Here is an 18,134-nt window from a genome sequence, read left to right on the forward strand (position 1 = left end):
CCTCACAGGCCAGGGAGGGACCACGGCAGCCTCCCCAGCGGGGGTGCGCGGGGGCGGGTCCCCGAGGCGGTGCTGGAGAACACCGCCACGGAAGGCCGGGAGGAGAAGTGGGCGGAGAGGAAGTTCACCCTCTGAGTGCTGGGGGCAGACTGGGGACAGGCCTGGGACTCTCGATGTGGTTCCTCTCATGCCTCTGGACCTGGCGTTGGGAACATGTAGGGACCAGAATCGGCTTCTGGTCACCGGGGATTCAGAAATTCGTAAATGTAGCTAAAGCAAATATGGCGCTGAAATCGCCATCTCAGTGGCTCTAGTGAAGGGAGACAGTGCCCTATTGGGGGTGGGGAACCTGTCTTCCTTGGCCCTTCCTTCCCCATTACTTACGCCCACAGCTTCCCTTGACCTCTCCCTCACATCGGTGCCCCCTAGGAGTTAGTTGGTAACTCCCAACGCTAAATGCTACTCAGCACTCCTTCGTGCAACCTGGATGTCCCCCAAGGCGGCCCTGCTCAGTGATGGCTCCACCACCATCCATGATGACCCCCTTACCTGGACATTCCATCAGCTACCTGCCTCCTGACTTCCGCCTTCTAGAATCTGTCTATTTCTTTCCATGCTTCCCTGCCACCAGAGTGCCTGCAAGCAGCTTCCTCTTTGGACCCAAGCTGCCAGAGGGTCCTGTGGAAGCAGAGCAGGGGTCACTCCCAAATGCCTGCAGGCCAGTTTCAGCCTCTTCAGCTCAGGGTCTGCCTTTTGTGTTCCCACCTCTACATCCTGCCTCACTGGCCCTTTTGCTTGGAATGTCTTTCCTGCTCTGGTCTGCCTGTCACCTGCCCTCACCTGGGGGAGACTTCCTTCAGCCAAAAAGAATGTCTTCCCTCCTTCCCCTTACACGGGTGTCTTCTCTCCCAGACTATGAGCCTGTCCTGACCCAGGCTCTGACCTCCCCTTTCCCTGCCCAGGTACCTGCTGGAGCAGCGAGACGTGGATGTGAATGTATGGGACAAGTGGGATAGTACCCCCTTGTGAGTGCTAGGGGATGGGTGGTCAGGGTGGGTGGGGCAGCCCCTTCAGTCCTGACAGCTGCCTCCCAGTACTCCTTCCTTCTCCCCCTCAGGTACTATGCCTGTCTATGTGGGCATGAAGAACTGGTACTCTACCTTCTGGCCAATGGTGAGGGGAAGGGGACAGGAATACCATCCACCGGTGTGTGTGTGTGTGTGTACGTGTGTTCAAGAGCTCTAGAGCATGTGTACACATTTGCAAACACCCTTAAGTCCTCTCCCTCACCCCTACACCCAGTTAGCAAGTACTGTTAGCTCTACTTTCAGAACCTATTCTCTCCTCTGTCCACTTTCCATCTCCATTGCTCCTGCCCAACCCAGCTACAGCATCTCTCCCTGGACCATCTCTCCCTGGATGCAGTGCCAGCCTCATCACTGGTCTTATTGCTGCCCCTTCTGCCCCACCTACAGTCTGTTTTCTATGTTGTAGCCAAGTGGAGCTCAACAAATATGATGAGCTTATTAAAATCCTCTAATGGCTCCCACTGTATTTAGCATAGAACTAGAATGCCTTGCTTTGCCTGGGAGCTGCTACATGGCCTGCTCTTCCTTCTCTGGCCTCCTCTTTGGCTCTCCCAAGTGCTCACTGTGCCAACCACACCGGTCTTCTCCTTGGTGCTCCAGCGCTCCAAGCTTGCTTCTGCCTCAGGGCCTTTACACGTGCTAGTCCTCCTGTTTAGAATGCCCTTTCCCAGATCTTTGCATGGCCAACTGTCTCACTTGATTCAGGTCTCTGTACATTGTCACCGCCACAGTGCCCTTCCTTGGCCTCCCTCTCTGGCAGCTGCCATCACAGTCACCCTTCATCTTGCTTTGTTTTTCTTCATAGCACCTGATATCATTTGTTAATCTGTTTATTGTCCTTCTGCCTCACTGGAGCTTCACTTCAGTGAGAACAGGAACCTGTCTTTTAATGGTAGTGTCCCCAGTGCATAGAACAGGGCCAGTCTCTGAGCCTATTCTGTTTTGTGTAGTTTGTGGTATGTGTGAGTGAATATGTGTATGTGAGTGTACAGGACTTTGCCTGTGTGCCTGAGCCCTGGGGTCAGAGTGGGCCCAGGGTCATTTAGGAAGGAGTCTCTAGGGCTATGGGCCCTACATGTAGGGAGAAGTGGAGGAGGAGGATGAAGATTAGGATTTCCCCAGGCCCCTCCCCAGCTGCGGCATGCCACCCCATGGCCCTGTTAACTGATGAGCTCTGCTGCCCTTAGGAGCCCGCTGTGAGGCCAACACCTTCCACGGTGAACGCTGCTTCTATGGGGCTGCAAGTGATACCATCCGCCGGGCCCTGCTTGATTATAAGCAAGTGACACCCTCCTCCAGGAGGCGGGACTACTATGATGAATTCCTGCAGCGGTGAGATGGAGTGTGGGGCATCTGATGGCCTTTGCCCAGTGGGTCTGTGATGGGTGTGGCCTGCAGGGGGCTGAGAGCCTTCCTACAAGATGATATGAGGGACTGGAGTGGTGAGACGGAGGAGAGGCACTCTCCTGAGCCCTCTTCCACCTGTTCTCTACCCCCCCCCCCCCCCCCCCAAAAACCCCCCCCCCAGGCTTCTGGATCAAGGCATCCACAGTGATGTGCTCTTTGTGGTGCACGGGAAGCCCTTCCGGGCCCATCGCTGCATTCTGGGTGCACGTAGCAGCTACTTTGCCAACATGCTGGATACCAAGTGGAAGGGCAAGAGCATCGTGGTCCTCAGACATCCACTGGTGCATCCCTCTCTGGGGTGGGAGAGCAGAGGGACAGCGGGGGGCTTGTGCTGGACCAGGCTCTGACCTTCCTTCCCGGCTCTCTGCCTGCAGATCAACGCTGTGGCCTTTGGGGCCCTGCTGCAGTACCTGTACACAGGTGACACCCCAGGCCTGGGTCGGGCGGGCAGGGAGAGGGCTGCGTTTCTGTCCAGCAGCAGGTCCAGCTGTAGCCTTGGGCTGACCTTCTACCACCTGGTGCTTTGTCCCCTGCATCGCAAGGCAGTTCCAGTTGCCTCCTGGGTTGGGTTGGGAGACAATGAGCTGGGCTCTGCTAGGGAAGAGCTTATTTCACCCCAAAACTGAGCCCCCTTTTATCTGTTCTGGGGTCTGTAGAACTCAGACAATGGCTCTTGAGGGGAAATTAAGGCAGCATGTAGGCCCAGAAGTCTCAGCAGAGGGACCACCTATGAAACGCTATGTGCCTGGGCACTGCTAACGGCCGCTCTCGGGCTCTGAGCCTCCCACGCTGCACCCAGGTGGCCTGGATGTCGGTGTGGAACACATCAGTGACTGTGAGCGTCTGGCCAAGCAGTGCCAGCTATTGGATCTGCTCAACGACCTGGAGGCCAAGTGCAAGGAAGTGTCTGAGTTTGGTACGTCCAGACTTTGGGGTCCAGGGCTTTGGGCAGGAACTGGCAGGGCCAACCTGGCTTCCTGAAGCTGCACTATCTCTGCAGTGGCGTCCAAGCCAGGCACTCATGTGAAGGTGCTGAGCATGAGGCCCCCCGCAGAGGACCCCCGGCTCCGGGAGGACCTGGCCTTATTGGCTGACTGTGCCCTGCCCCCTGAGCTCCGAGTAAGCACACAGGGGCCTGGGACTGGGCCTGGTGGGCAGGTGACTTACCTGGGGACAGCTGTGGTAGGCAAGCCCCACATTTGGGTTCAGTTCCTTCTGTGGCCTTGAGCCATTCACTTCCCTTTTCTGAGCCTAGTTGTTTACTTTTGTTGTTTGTCTTGTATTTAAATCTGCAAATGAGGTTGCAGTTCACCCCCCTTCACCCCTCCAGGATCAAGCTAGAGTGGGCTCTTGGCTGAGGCCAGCCACTCTGCCTTCTCTCACCTACATTATCTAATGGTGTCTCCTCTCCCATCCCCCAGGGTGATCTTGGGGAGTTGCCTTTCCCTTTCCCTGATGGCTTCAACAGCTGTCCTGATGTTTGCTTCCAAGTGGAGGGTTGCAGCTTCCTCTGCCACAAGGTGCTGTCCACCCCACAGCTCCCTAAACCCCTGTCTTAAGCCCTAGGCCAGCTTCTGTGGGCACAGCCCAGGCCCTGGCCTTTCCTAAGCCCAGCCTCCCCCAGGCCTTCTTCTGTGGCCGCAGCGACTACTTCCGGGCCCTGCTGGATGACCACTTCCGAGAGAATGAAGGGCTAGAGGCCTCTGGTGGCCTCCCAGCCATCACCCTGCATGGCCTCTCGCCCCACGTCTTCACCCATGTGCTCTACTACATATACACCAACCACACTGAGGTGCGGACTGGGGTGGGCTGTGTGCACTGTGCCAGGGGCAAGGGGTGGGGGGCACAATGGTCAGGACAGGTACACAGCCCATGTCACTGTGGGGCTTCAAGGGTCTGCCCAGGTCCTCACTGGCTCTGAGGGACAGGTTTCCCATGAGGCCGGAGAGCGAGTGTGGGGCCCACTTAGATTTTTCTTTCAGGCAGAGGGGTCCTCATTAGATCCACGACAGGAATGAGTGACGAGACCTATGTCATGAGCACTTGACACTTGGGGACATAGTGTCAGCCACCTAGGGCCCCCAACTTCTTCAGCCAGAGGACAGTGACGCTGGGTTCCCACAACAGTGGGAAGCCCTGAGCCCCTGCCTTTAGTTTGCTGCAGACCCCTAAGGTTCTCTGCCTCCCTGTGTCTTCACCTGCCCCAAGGCCGCCCCTAACATAGGGTGACATGGGCAGCTACAGATAGTGCCAGAGTATCCTCTGCCAGGGTATTCTCTGGCAGGGTGTGTGCGCGCACACGCAAAGGTTACTGTAATAAAGAAGCCCCCAAATATGGTAGCTTTCAGAAGAGAGAAGCTTCTTCCTCCTTCAGGTGGAGGTGAGTACCCTCTGGCAGGCCAGTCCATCTTGGGCTGCAGGCCACGTACAGCCCATTTCATTAATACATTTTTACTGGGACACAGCCGTACCCATTCATTTCTCTACTGTCTGGTGGTTTTGCACAATGGCAAAGCCGAGCAGTTGTAACAGAGACCCTGTGGCACAGTATTTACCACCTAGCCCTTTAGAGAACCCCTCCTACCTCTTTATTTCATTTCTCCTGCGGTATAGTTCAGCTCTCTGGACCCTGCCACCTAGCATCCACCTTGGCCCATCCTGACCCTAGAAAGAGCTTTGCCACCCAGAGGGCAACTTCTTAATGACTCAGAGCAAGGACTTGGGCTCCAAACCTGGTTTTACTCTGGGTTAGCCTCACCTCTACCCCAGAGCTGGGTGATCTTGGGCTAGTTACTCAACTGTTTTGTGCCTCAGTTTCCCCCTCTAGAAAAGGGTGATACTGATAGTTATTAGCTCCTAAGGTCTTGTGCAAATGAATGTGTATGTTGCAAGTACAGTGCCTGGCACAAGTAAGCACCATGCACATGGCCTGTGAGGGGCTTAGCAGAGGTCCTGTTTGCTCCGTTTCCAGCCTGCTCCCTGTGGCCATCCACAGTCTGGGTGGAGCACATGGTCTCTCCCAGCACAGGGTACAGCTATGGCTGTGCCCTAAATCCCACAGCCTCTATGGTGGGAAGGAGCTGGTAAATAGTTACTCCCCCACCTTTTTAGTAGGGTCCTTGCCTCAGTTTTTACAGAAGCAACTTCTGTCACTTTTCTGGCAGCCTTTTAAGGCAGACATGATTGTGTCTGCATCTCACAGAGGATCTCAAGCACAGAGGTGACGTGATTGGCCCAAGGTCCCACAGCTAGAATTTCCAAGCTCAGGTCTGTGTGATTCAGAGCCCAGGCTCTGCCCTGCCTGAGCCATGGGAACCCCAGACTCTGTCCCTTCTGGTCCCATGGATGCCTGCAGGGGTCTGGGTCAGGTACCTGGCAAGGGGAGGAAGCTCCTGCTCTGCCCAAAGCCACCTTCTGGCCAGCAGGTCCCAGCCTTGCTGCCAGCCCCTGAGAGGCCTTGCTGACCTTAGGGTGCACCCTCCCTCATCCCTTTTTTCACTGCAGGTGCCCCCGGAGGTGGCTTATGATGTGCTGAGCATGGCCGACATGTACCTGTTGCCGGGCCTGAAACGACTGTGTGGCCGCAGTCTGGCCCAGCTGCTGGATGAGGACAGTGTGGTGGGCCTGTGGCGTGTGGCCAAGCTGTTCCGCCTGGCACGCCTCGAGGACCAGTGCACTGAGTACATGGCCAAGGTTATCGAGAAGGTGGGCCGGTGGGAGCTTCAGTGGGTGGGGGCAGGCTGTGGTGGGTGGCAAGCAGCGGTGTGCCCTGAGTGTGCCTGTTCACAGCTGGTGGAGCAGGAGGACTTCTCGGAGGCCGTGAGGGAGGAGGCGGCGGCTGTGAGAGGCCGGCAGGAGCAGGACTCCATCCCTCTGGTAGATGACATCCGCTTCCACATCACCAGCGTGGTGCAGACCTACAGCAACATTAAGGAGATGGAGCGGCGGCTACATGCACTTGAGGACCTGCTGGTGTCCATTGGCCTGGACTGCTGACTGACACTGGGCCACGGGCTCCCTGTGGACTACGCATGTGGTTTGGTCGACCATGTGCTCCACTGTGTGCTCCTTGCACCCTCCAGGGCATCGTGGTGTGTGGAAGAGACTCATTGAGGCTCCCTACCCTGGTGTGCTTGGAGGCCCCAGGGAGGGTTCCCTAGGATGAGCTTCCTCCCCCGTGCACAAACCAGCCCCCTCAGCCCTGGGCTGGGCACCACTCAGGGAAACCTGGGGTGGGATCTCTTAGCCTCCTTCCCCAGGTCCCCCTCCCCTCCACTCTGGCTCTCCCTGGCTGCTTGCTTCCTAAAACCAAGCCACCTTCTCACAGGCACAGAGATGGCCAGGAGGGAGCAGCAGAGTCTGTGTGGCAATAAAGCTTGAATTCACTGGGAACCTGAGCCCCGGGAAGATGGTGAGATGGGGTGTAGGGGCAGTTTCTGGAGTTGGGGACCCTCATGGAGAGGTTTAGGTGCCCAGCAGGGGCTACTCAGGGATTATGGGTTGCCCTGGGTCTTTGGGTCTTGAGTAGGCAACCCCTGTTTGTGGGGGCCCTGAAATCTACCAGCTGAGCTCCTCATCACACCCCTGCCCCGGAGCAGGACTCCCCCCAGGGCACAGCTTTCCCCCTGGGCTCCTCTTGGTGAAGTCACACTGACCAACTGCCTGGCCTGGGGGCCCTGGAGGATGTTGAGTGGGATAGGGCTGACTGAGGACACAGGCTGCTTCCCCCTCAGGCCAAGTAAGGATTGGCTTCTGAGCCATAGCATTTCTAGCACTCATTCACTGAGCACTTACTCTGTAAGGAAGGCTGTTCATGTGGCTGAAGTGTCTGATCATCCCTGCCCATGATCCCAGGCACCGGGACAGGCTGGGCCACAGGCAGGACCGAGGAGAGGCCTGGCAGCAGCTGGCTCTGCAATCCCAGGATGCAGGGCCGGGAGAAGTGGGTGCAGAGAAGTGAAAGGGGGAGGAAGCCCTCTGACTCTCCCACTCCCCACCCCACTGGCCACTGGCTGTGTTGGGCCTCGTTCCAAGAGGGGGACTGTACCTCCACTTCCCCTCAGCCCCAGGCCAGCCTCCTCCTGGACGTTATTAGGGAGGCCAGAGGTGGCTTTCTCAGGATGCCCTTCAGGCTTTCAGACCCCTACATAGCCCCTATCTGGTCCCTGAGGCCCAGGTGTTGTGTAGGTAGCTAGATATTAAAGGAAGAAAGCAAAGGGAGTCAGACATTATTGTTTCACCAGGAAGTTACAGCTTCACACACTCCCAGGGAACCACTGGTCCTTTCCTGCCAATCACTGGGGCAAGGGACAGAACAATGAAGGGGGAGGTACACAGTGTGGAGTAGGAGTAAATTGGCTCAGGGAGGTGCTTCTATGAGGCATGCGCATAGAAGCCAAATGACCACAGAGGACTGTCATTCAAGCCTGGGGGAAGAATGGATTGGTTGGGGTGGTCCCATCAGAAGCTCCGGAAGCTTGGAAGTTGATTGGTTACTTTGAATACACGGGTCCTTCCCAAACCCAGGTAATCTAATCCCAGGAAACAAAGCCAGTCCCTCTCTCCCTCCCTCCCTCTCAATGGCACACGCTCACCCTTTCCTTCACTTGTTCTCACTCCATAGCCATGTGGCCTTAGCAGTCCCATGGCCATTCTCTAAACACAGGCTCCAGGCCGAGCCTGGATACAGCAGCACAGCTAGGATTGCAGCCAGGAACCCGAACCAAGCCAGCCGGGTGGTGAGAAACTGTGGACTGGACTCAGCTTTAACGTGGCCCAGGGTCTCTGGACGCTGGGTCTATTTCTGGCCCTGATGTCCCATGGCAGGAGGGACAGCGATGGGACATGGGGAACTGCCTTCTACTTCCACCCAAATGAATCTTACCACCAGACCTCATCCTCCCTTGTGGGTCTCCCAAAATGATTTTTTTCTCAACACCGCAAGGACCCACGTCCATCGTCCATCGGCAACAGAGCTGCACCCCAAGGCTGAAATCCGAGTGGTGCCCGGAGCCCGGGGAAGAGTCAGAAGCTCACTGTTCTTCCACCGGCTGGATGCTGGGCATGGTGGCCCTCCCTGCAGTTGTTTCATGTCACTTCACACCTGTTACTCTTGTTGTTTTCCAGAACTTGGGGGAATCTTTTCCTTTCCCTCTCCAGTGCATTTCATCTGTGTTGGTCCAGTAGGGGAAGCTGTAAGGGCTGAATGACAGGATGAGCGATCAGTTGAACAAGTTAGCAGGTAGGCTGGGAGGAGTGGTGAGGAGGGGGAGCTCGCCAAGCTGACAGGGGTGGTCCTGCTGGTGGAGGGCAGGGTTTATGCAAGGTCCTGGGAGCCTGAAGGAGCCTGACGTGAGACGAGGGGTCAGCATGGCCAGAGGCCAGGAGTTCCCACCCTGACTCTCTCACTGCCTGGTCCCGTGCCGTGCCTGTGTGCCTCTCTATAAATGGGAAGTCATTTTCATAGTAATTCCTCGCTTGGGGTGTTGAGTTACTACTTGGGAAGGGCTCAGTGCAGCACTGGTTGTAAGTGCTGAGCCTAGAGAGGAGGTGTGAGTAGGAAGTGAAGGGGGGGAGGGGCACTGACTTGCATATTTGAAAGTTTACTTGGGTGTGCCCCACAACCCCAGCTTCTAAACACAGGACATGATGTCCCAAAAAGGAATGGAGGAGGAGTGCTGAGTGGGAGTTGGGGGTTCATCTGACTTGTGTGTAGTTTTCTTTCTTTTTAAAAATGTTTTTATTGACATTTAGAGAGAGAAGAAGGGAGAGGGAGAGAGAAACATCCATCAGCTGCCTCTTGCACACCCCCTAACCGGGATCGAGCCCACAACCCAGGCATGTGCCCTGATGGGGAATCAAACCAGCAACCTTTCGGTGCATGGATGACACCAACCAACTGAGCCACACCTACCAGGGCACTTGTGTGTAGTTTTCCATACTTTCAGAATATGTAGTGTGTAGCTGTACTACGTTAAGAATGGAAAACACACCTATCCCTCACTTCATTTTAATTAATTCCTGATAAGTGCAAAACGGCTGAATGAAAAAATATAAATTTTCATAAATTTAATTGGGTAATATATGTATTCTGTCCTAATTCAAGGTATCCACATACTTTTCACTGCAGGAAAAATAGATCAACAAACACTGACAAAATAAGCAACAATGGAAAAGAAACACTGCTTATACACATAGTGTAATGTAGGGGGATGGTTTGTTTATGCCCCTGAGAAGAGAAAAGGAGTGATGGTGGGGCAGGGCGGAGACAAGATCAGTAGCAGTGCTGTGCTGAGTCATACTAAAATTGGATGCAGAAAGAAAAGCCAGATCCTAACTATTTCAAATATTATTTGGTTTATCATTCTTTTGCATTAATTTTGATTTTAAAAATTACAGTATTATCTTGATTACTAAGATTTTTGGTGCCCCATTACATTTTGTGTCTAGGTGAGTGCAAAGGTGCCCATTATGGTATCTATAATAATAAAAGCATAATATGCTACTTAGACCTGACATCATTCTGGACATCCTTCCAGACGACCTTCCGGACAAAGCCGGGGCTGCGAGGGAAGCCCGGGTCCCAGGTGCCAGAGGGAAGCCGGTGCCGGTGCCAGCAGCCTGGGGAAGGAAGGCCTACTCTTGCACGAATTTCGTGCATTGGCCTCTAGTTACAAATAAACAGGAAACAAGCAAATAGCCTCTGAGTTGTAATCACGGAAGGAAATTATGGAATAGATGTGGCTGCAAAGATGTCAGTGCAGCTTCTGTTTCCCCAAGGGAAACGTGGGCTCATTCAATCCACCTTGGGTGTGCCCCACAACCCCTTTGGCCCTGACCCAAATAGTTGTTACAGGAGGTAAGTCTACAATGAAAAAATAAAGTATTTTTTTTCACCCATTCTCTAATATCCTCTCCACCTGAAGGAAAAAACAAAGAATGAAAAATTTGCATCATATCTTCTTTCCTCTGCCTGGAAAACTACATAGCCTTCAATGCCCCCTCCCACTGCAGCAGACTGAGAAACCCAAGGCAGGGTGAGGTTGCCACCTGGCCACTGGTATCGCAAAGTCAGGAGTGTTCTTGCCAGGACTTAGGGCAGCCTAAGTCCCTGGAGCAGACATTTGAAGGTATAACATTTTTTCACTTTGGGGAAAACTGTACCAGAGGACTCAGAGTCAGGTACTTCTGAAGGAAGAGGCCCTGGGGCCCACAAGCCTTAGGGAGTTACTGCCTGAAGAAGGTTTAAGATACATAACCCAGGGACACAGACAATAGGGTGGTGAAGGCCTGGGGTGGGGCTAGAAGAGGTCAATGGGGGGAAAGGACATAGGTAATACTTTCAGCAATAAATATTTTTTTAAAGGAAAGATACAAAGAGTGGCACAGTGGCACTACACCTGGGGCTTTGCCACCCACCCTCCTCCTCTGGGAGGCAGCAGGGTGCCTAAGTCTGGAGACTTGGGCTGGGACTCAGTGTATGGCTTTGAGCAAATCACTGAATCCCTGAGAGCCTCAGTTTACTTAGTCTAAACAGGAACAACAGCACCAACCACGCAAAGCTGGTGTGAAAATTAAATGGGGACATTGTTTCTGGACAGGACCTGGGCCTTGAGCAGGTCTGCCTCCGGCCGGCCTATAGCTTGTGAGTTCTTGACTAAGTGCAGGAAAGATTTCCCAATGCAAATCCAGGCGATTTTGAGAGTGCATTTGTTAAAGCTGGGGACAGGGAGACAAAGAAAGGGTGTAGGACAGCAGAAGCAACAGGAGAGAGCCTAGGCGGGGCTGCTTTGGGTCTCTGGAAATGTTATAGGAGAGAAATGAGCTTTGGCTCATTGTGAAAAGTCGCAGTGAAAAGTGAGCCAAGGTGGGGCTATGGTTAGCTCATTGGAAAGTCAGAGAAAAAGGGGGCCTTGGAGACAGGTTCAGGGGGTAAGCCCAGGGGCATAGGACAGCAGAAGCAACAGGAGAGAGCCTAGGCGGGGCTGCTTTGGGTCTCTGGAAATGTTATAGGAGAGAACTGAGCTTTGGCTCATTGTGAAAAGTCGCAGTGAAAAGTGAGCCAAGGTGGGGCTATGGTTAGCTCATTGGAAAGTCAGAGAAAAAGGGGGCCTTGGAGACAGGTTCAGGGGGTAAGCCCAGGACGAGCTGCCACTGCCCAATGCTCCCCTGGTTACAAGTCTCATGGGGACCCTTAGAGTTTAAGAGATAACACACATAAGGGAGAAAGGAAGGCATTAGGGCGTGCTTTAGAGCAGTGGTTGCCAACCTTTTGGGCCTCACAGACCCTCAAACTTGGTCACCAAACCTTGTTGGTTTTACCTCTTTAAGAGCTGCTTCCTCAGTATCCCCTTCTGTCCCCACTGCCACAGGCCCCTGCCTCACCAGCAACCCATTCTCATGGCCCAGTTGGCATCTTCCAGGCAGATTCTGAGCCTGGGTCCCCTCCTTGAAAACCTTGGTGTTCACTCTTCGTTCCTGGGCACAGCCTGCTGGCTCTCCCTGATTCTGAGCCCTTTTTCGGGGGCACTTGGCTTATTTCCCAGCCTTCCTTGCCCCAGTTCTAGATGGGAACTGAAGTACTAGATGTGAGCTCTGCTTTGTTCCTTGAAAGGCACAGGCCTGCCCCTTTCCCCCTTCCCCTCTGGTTGGCTGGAACCAGGATGTGGGGGCAGGAGCTGGAGCAGCCATTCTGGACTGCGGGCTGGAAGCTGCCTGCTCCAGACTGCAGGTTCAGGAGAGCGAAAGGGGGAGGAGAGAGACTCCTGCTGCCTCCTCCCGCGAGCCTCCATCCTGGTCTGGTTGTGTTCTCTACCTGAAACCACAGGCTGAGTAGTGCTGCTCCAGTGACACCCCCTCCAGCCACAGCTGTCGGCCCCCCTGTGGCTGGCCCAGCGCTGCACCTACCCCATGGGTTCCCTTCACCACACTGTCCTTGTTTGGGTGCTGGGGAGGGGGCCCTAGGTTTCCCCCAGCCATCCTGAAAGTCCCAGGTCTGGGACCAATTTCTACCACCAAGTCTTCCCTTGAGCCCCCATGAGCTCCCACACCCACTTATCTCCTTGCTCTCCCACAGGGCCTTCCCAGAGGGAACACTGGCCTGCCGGGCCGGGCCCCTACGTGCCCTGTCTCATTTCTTGACCCTCCGCTCCTCAGTGCTGCAGTGGCAGGTTGTGCCGAGCCGGCACGGCCATGAGTAAGCCTGAGAGGGGGCGGTGAAGGATTTAGAAAAGATAGACAAGAGAATAAAGCTGAGGCTGAGTGGGACGCTGCTCTCTGATGAAGAGACAGCACCACAGCCTGAAAGCCGTGTCTTTATTGTATAGTCAGATTCCACGAGGCAAAGTAAGGGCGTGGATACAACGTTCTCATGGGTTTCGAATCTACTCAATTACATGCACCTGAACTCTATCAAGCCCACATCACTCAGCCACGTGGGACCACAGGTTCGGACCCTAAGGTCACGCTTACAGCTATAGCCTTTGGCTATAATTGTGCTGGGCGGGCTTTGCCCTCCAAGCTGGGACTTTGTCAGGAGAGGACTGTGCCCTCTCATTAGTCTGAGGCTTGAACCTGTCCAAACACTGTGGCCGCTCTCCACAGCAGGTTTGCGTCACCCTGTCTTCATTCTGTGGGGCAGCCCCAGGGCCAGGCACGGTGTCTGGCAGGCACATCACGAGTGCTCGGTGGGGAGCTCCTGTAGTCCCGAATACTCACCCGAGGCAGGAAAGGCCAGGTTTGACTCTGGCTCAGAGCAGAATTTGGTCAGGGGTGAACAGAAAGGGAGCGCCTGGGGGGAGCGGCCTCTGTCCTTCAGGTTTGCCTGTTGGAGGGACCTCTGCACAGAGGGCAGGGCCAGCTCCAGCCACACCCACAGGACCTGCTTCATGTGTGTGGAGCTCAGTAGGGAAGAAATATGTGGGGCCCTTGTCCAGAAATGACTGAGAATTTCAAGACAGCAACAGCAGAGCAATAAACAAGACACGGGGCCCTTCTAAGTGTGGGCCGCAGGGACGGACCGCACAGGTTGCACATACGTGAAATCGACCCTCAGTGCCAGGCTCAGTGCTGTTCCAGAAGGGCCTGCATCCCTCTCACCGTCCCTCCCTCCCTGGACAGGCATCTCATCAGGGTCCCCCGGAAATCAGATGGAGATCTAACGCAAGGACACAGCCTCCTGCAGCTTGTTCGGGTGGTGAGGACAGAGAGCTACTGAGTAGACAAGCAGAACAGGTGCCAATCAGAGGAGGAGAAGGCAGGGCAGGGCAGGACCTGGAGTGATGGGGAGACCGTAGGGTGGTCGTGAAAGGCTTCATGGAGGTGGCGGCCAGCAGGGAGCAAGGTGTCATGTTGGGGACAGTGGACATGGGAGAAAGGGCAAAGGCAGGGTGGTCAGCTGTGGGGCCAGAGGGAAACGGAGGCAGAAGTGACAAGATTTACTGCTGGGTCAGGTGCAAGTGTGGGACCGAGAGGAGTGGAGGATGCTCTTCGGAGCTTTGGCTGAGCAGCAGTAGAGCTGGGGTACCCTGTGCTGAGATGAATGAGGCCTGGGCGGAGCCGGCGTGGCTAAGATCAGAGCTTGTTTCTGGGGTGTGAGGCATCCGGGTGGCGCTGCGGAGGAAGTGTAGTCCAGAGCTGGTGGCCCAGCTCCTCTGTATGCAGGTGGCCGAGTCTGCCACGTAACAGAACACATGCTCACTCTGCTTCAGGGCAAACGTCCCCAAGTGTGGAGGACAGAAAATCAGGCCCACATACGTAGGTTTGCATCAGAGGACGGGCTCAGCCCAGGCTCTCAGCACTGCGCTCTCTGTAGGGACTGTTGTAGTCTTGGATCAGGCAGACAGACAGAAAACACCATTCAGAAAACATCGGTTTATTATGATTAGCTGTGGCATATTGGTTCCTTTAATAGTTTTAAACTGATACATGTGTCCCCACTAACAGCATACACATAGGGGGTGTTGAGCTGCAGTGACAATAGCAAACAGGTGAATTGCTTAGAAAATCATTGTGATCCTAATGGGTTTTTCTTAGCAACGGCGAGAGAAAGAAAAGGTAGCTCAGAGCCTTGCTACAGGGTGCTGAGCAGAGCCAGGTGGGTGTTCAGAGCACCCTTTTGTGCTCTTGCTGTGAGCCCCAGTGCCCCCAGAAGCTGAGGGGGAAGCTGGGGTTGCCAGTGGGTGGAAGGGAGGCTGCCCATCCACACACCCCGATCCCTGCAGAGGAATGGGGCCCTTTGGGGTTGGGAGCCCGCACTGGCTGCAAGTGACATTTTTGCCTAGAAATATTTTCGGGTCTGAAACCCATTTCTGTATGGACCACCATGACCTCTGGGTGGCAGGGAGAGGCGCTGTGTCCACGTCAGTGCTCGGGATTAGTATCCTGATGTGTCCATCCCTCCAGGTGGGTTTGGATCAGCTGCATCGCTGGGGTCTCCTCCCTGGCCGCCTTTGCCCTCCTCTCACCTTTTCAAGGCCAGGCTGTGTGGGAGACCTAGCTTCCCTTCCAAACCCAGCCCCTCTGCGCCACAGCCATGGCACGACTCTGAAGCTTTAGGTGTCAGCTCGCAGCCGTCAACACTGAGAACGAACTCAACTGGAGACTCGCCTGGGGCACTTCAGATGATGCTCCAGACACAGCAGGTGTCCGCTCACTCAGCAGGTGGGCCTGGCATGGTACCAACCCCCCTCCTTGATTTGGACTCAGTCCCAGTTCAAATAATTGTTTTCTTTTTTAATATAGCTGATCCTTTAACCAGATATGTAAATGCGATTGAATCTGTCTCTGTAAAAACTTTCATATAAATAAATTCATGCTTAATATTTAATTTGGGAGATGGTATTGCAGTCACTGCTTTCAGGAGAGGTGGGGCAGGGGCGAAAGGGCAAAGGCAGGGTGGTCAGCTGGGACCAGAGTGGGAGGTATGGGGACTCTGTGACCTGAGCTATCACAGCTCAGGTGAGAATTCCAGGTCTGGGCTCAGGGGGTCTTGTGCGTTTGGTAGTTTGCAATGTAGTTTCTGCTTTTCCTTAGCTGCGGAGCACAGACATTCACACAGCTGCCCAATTCAACGGGCACCGACTTTCTCTCTCAGTGCATTTCTTACATCCCCCCCCAAAGGGAATCCAGAGAAACCTGACGGGGCAAGGGGAGCCCCTCTCTGTGGGGCCCTGGGCTCTGCCCCCAGGGGGTGGGGGCCTGGGCACTTCACCTCTCCCGAGGGGCAGGGGCAGGAGAACACAAACCTGGGCCCGGGCAAGCAAGCATGACCGGGCTGCCCACTGGAAGGGGACCAATTCTAGCCTCGCCATGGTGTGGGCAGGTCCCTGGAGGGAGGGCAGAGGGGCTCCCCTCTTGGAGGTCTGGAGAAAGCCCTAGAATAGGGTGTGGGCGAGGGGCAGTTCTGCTGCTAGAGGAAGAGGGTGGGAGACCCAACTCCCAGAGTCAGAGGCCCTGGTAGGGAATCTGCGCCTCTGCAGCCTAGGGCTCCTGCCTGCACCTTCCATGGGGTTCAACTCCCAGCAACTGCCCTCCAGTGCCCCGGCCCCCACACAGTCATCGTTACATTAAGGGGCCTCCTGAGGTCACGGCCAGGCTGACTGAGAGGGAAGGTATTCCTGCAGTGGGCAGTGATCCCCTTTATTGCTGGCACTAAGTGAGGGCTGCGGGCGGGGTTGGCACCTGAGAAAGGCCGGTCAGGTGCGGGCCTCGGCTGGGAAAGGTTGGCCCTATTAGGCAGCCTCGCCTGCCCACCGCCCACCTGCTGCAGGGCCACCGAGTTGGGACTCCCTTCTCCTGCCACCAGAGGTAGCTGTGCTGCCAGCACTGAGCTTCCGGGGCTGCTGTGAGCCCAAGCAGTGGGGGCCAGGGACAAGCCTGCCACTGCCACTGCCACTGCGGGCGCTCGGGGCCTGCCTCCGGGGTTGTGCCTGGACGCCTTTAGCACAGGGTCCCCAGGCTAGCTTGTCCCCACTCCTGTGCAGAGGCACGAGCCCCCTTGGTCCCACCACCCGTCTACCACATCGTCTCTGCTTTAGAAGATACTTTCCTCTTCAATACAATCATCTCAGTGTCAAGTACAACAAGTCATGGAAGGAAAGGCAGCCCCTGAACACCCAGCTCTCGGTGGGCAGCCTCAGGCTCCCTGAAGGGAAGGAAGGAGAGCAGGGTCTCCAGCCATGTTTCATGCCACCCCAACGCCCAGCTCCTGCTGACCAGGAGCTGACAGGGGTCATGGGGGGCGACGCATTCTGAGGAAGCATGAGGCATTTTCTGGGCCTCAGGGGGCATGTGAGTCTGCCCTGCCCGGGAAGCTGGGGCCGACCACCATGGCCAGAGAGAGGCCAGCCTGAGGCCGTGGGGGTGGGGGTGGGAGGTGGCTGGAGGGGTGAGCAGGAGAGGGACTCCTCCAATTATTGCAGTCAGGTGTCCCGGAACACCAGGAATTCCTGGGAACCCTGCGGGAGCTAGGAGAGGCAGGGCAGAGGCTGTGCTGTGTTTTAAGGATATTCCAGCACATTCCGTCTCTGGAAAACTGCCTTCACGACCCTTCTCTGTTTTTGCATAAAGTGTCTACCCCTTCAGGTAGATCCAGGGACAGGACAACCTAACGTAGGACAAGAGTGCCTTTTTTCTTTAGTGAATTATGCTAGGGATTCCTCCAATTCGTAATTTTTTTTTAAGTCACATCTGAGAGGTCAGCTTCTGCCCTTCCTCTGCCCACTTCCCCAGCTGTGGGCCGGGGGCCTGGACGTGCGCTCAGGGTGGGGACCCTGTTCTCGCCGCCGCTGTCCTTTGAGAGACCCACATCTTTATTTCATGGAAGACGGAGTTGGTTACTTCAGGAAGCTCTTTGTGGAGAACGTGGTAGGCACCTTCGTAAATCTGCAATTAGGAGAGACAGGAAGTCAGGGCTACAGGAAGCTACAGGTGCAGGGAGGGAGGCCACAGGTGGCAGCCAGAGTCCCCCAGACACTCCCCACGCCCCCAGGACTCCATCCTTATGGTGCCAGTACCTTTTGATCAGATGAATTAAAATGTGCCAACATGATCTAGCACTTCCTTTCTTAAACCAACACACGCCTTTCCTTTACCCGCTTCTCTCTCCAGCTGTGACCTGGTCTGTGCCTCTATCTCAAAACCCTGGTTTCCATTCCTTGTCTTCACTTACTCGCCTTCCGCCTGGACATCAGCTGGTCCCAGTCTACGTTCACTCCCACCAACCCACACCAACTGTAATTGGCATGGGCTACAATGACCGTTAGTTGTTGTAGCCAGGGAACACTTGCTCTCATAGTGTCTTCTTAGCATCATTCGGAAGCTGTTAACCTTCTAGAAATACTTTCCTCTTGTAGTTTCTTTCAATTCTTTTCCCAAATTCATAATAGCCTCTTCAATAGGCATCTCAAAATGGAACTCCCTGTATCACCCATCTCAGGGTAGGGGTCACTGAGTCACTTGATCACTACAGTCACTCTCTCTCCAGGTCCTGCCAGGCTGTCCCCTGCCTTCACTACCACCGCCTCAGGCTAAGCTCATCCTCTTGGCCTGGGTGACACCACCATCTGCCCACCCAGTGCCTCTACCTCCACTCTTGCCTCCGCAGGGCAGCTGAGGGATGCTTTGAGAACCGTAGCAAAA

At 55.1% G+C, this 18,134-nt stretch overlaps 2 protein-coding genes across 6 annotated transcripts in view; one reads left to right on the forward strand and one right to left on the reverse strand.

The window, feature by feature from the left end:
• Positions 1 to 6: 6 nt before the first annotated feature.
• Positions 7 to 8,143, forward strand: ABTB1 (ankyrin repeat and BTB (POZ) domain containing 1). 4 transcript variants are annotated; one of them, XM_014540300.1, is made up of 11 exons: positions 7 to 1,025; positions 1,118 to 1,173; positions 2,276 to 2,420; positions 2,617 to 2,776; positions 2,870 to 2,915; positions 3,295 to 3,411; positions 3,496 to 3,614; positions 3,917 to 4,015; positions 4,120 to 4,287; positions 6,000 to 6,200; positions 6,285 to 8,143. In XM_014540300.1, the coding sequence occupies exons 4-11, from the start codon at positions 2,723 to 2,725 to the stop codon at positions 6,489 to 6,491; spliced, it is 1,011 nt and encodes a 336-aa protein (XP_014395786.1). In that variant the 5' UTR covers positions 7 to 1,025; positions 1,118 to 1,173; positions 2,276 to 2,420; positions 2,617 to 2,722; the 3' UTR covers positions 6,492 to 8,143. The 4 variants fall into 4 exon arrangements, with proteins under 4 accessions (XP_014395786.1, XP_014395785.1, XP_014395788.1 ...); XM_014540299.1 differs by lacking the exons at positions 1,118 to 1,173; positions 3,496 to 3,614 and having other exon boundaries at positions 2,617 to 2,915; XM_014540302.1 differs by lacking the exons at positions 1,118 to 1,173; positions 3,496 to 3,614; positions 3,917 to 4,015; positions 4,120 to 4,287 and having other exon boundaries at positions 2,617 to 2,915.
• Positions 8,144 to 14,351: 6,208 nt separating this feature from the next.
• Positions 14,352 to 18,134, reverse strand: part of MGLL (monoglyceride lipase) — a 102,305-nt gene continuing 98,522 nt past the window's right edge. For both annotated transcript variants that reach the window (XM_014540303.1, XM_005866950.2), the window contains one exon: positions 14,352 to 17,378. In XM_014540303.1, the coding sequence (XP_014395789.1) occupies positions 17,253 to 17,378 (126 nt within the window). In that variant the 3' untranslated portion in view covers positions 14,352 to 17,252. The remainder of the gene's footprint in view (positions 17,379 to 18,134) is intronic.

Source organism: Myotis brandtii, unplaced genomic scaffold, assembly GCF_000412655.1.
Source record: "Myotis brandtii unplaced genomic scaffold, ASM41265v1 scaffold240, whole genome shotgun sequence".
NCBI classification, from domain to species: Eukaryota; Metazoa; Chordata; class Mammalia; order Chiroptera; family Vespertilionidae; genus Myotis; species Myotis brandtii.

What these genes read in the sequence shown, in the direction of transcription:
- ABTB1 (XM_014540299.1), top strand. An exon ending in GCTGCAGTACCTGTACACAG is followed by an intron (nt 2,916 to 3,294) that starts GTGACACCCCAG and finishes CGCTGCACCCAG; the next exon opens with GTGGCCTGGATGTCGGTGTG. An exon ending in GCAGCTTCCTCTGCCACAAG is followed by an intron (nt 4,016 to 4,119) that starts GTGCTGTCCACC and finishes AGCCTCCCCCAG; the next exon opens with GCCTTCTTCTGTGGCCGCAG.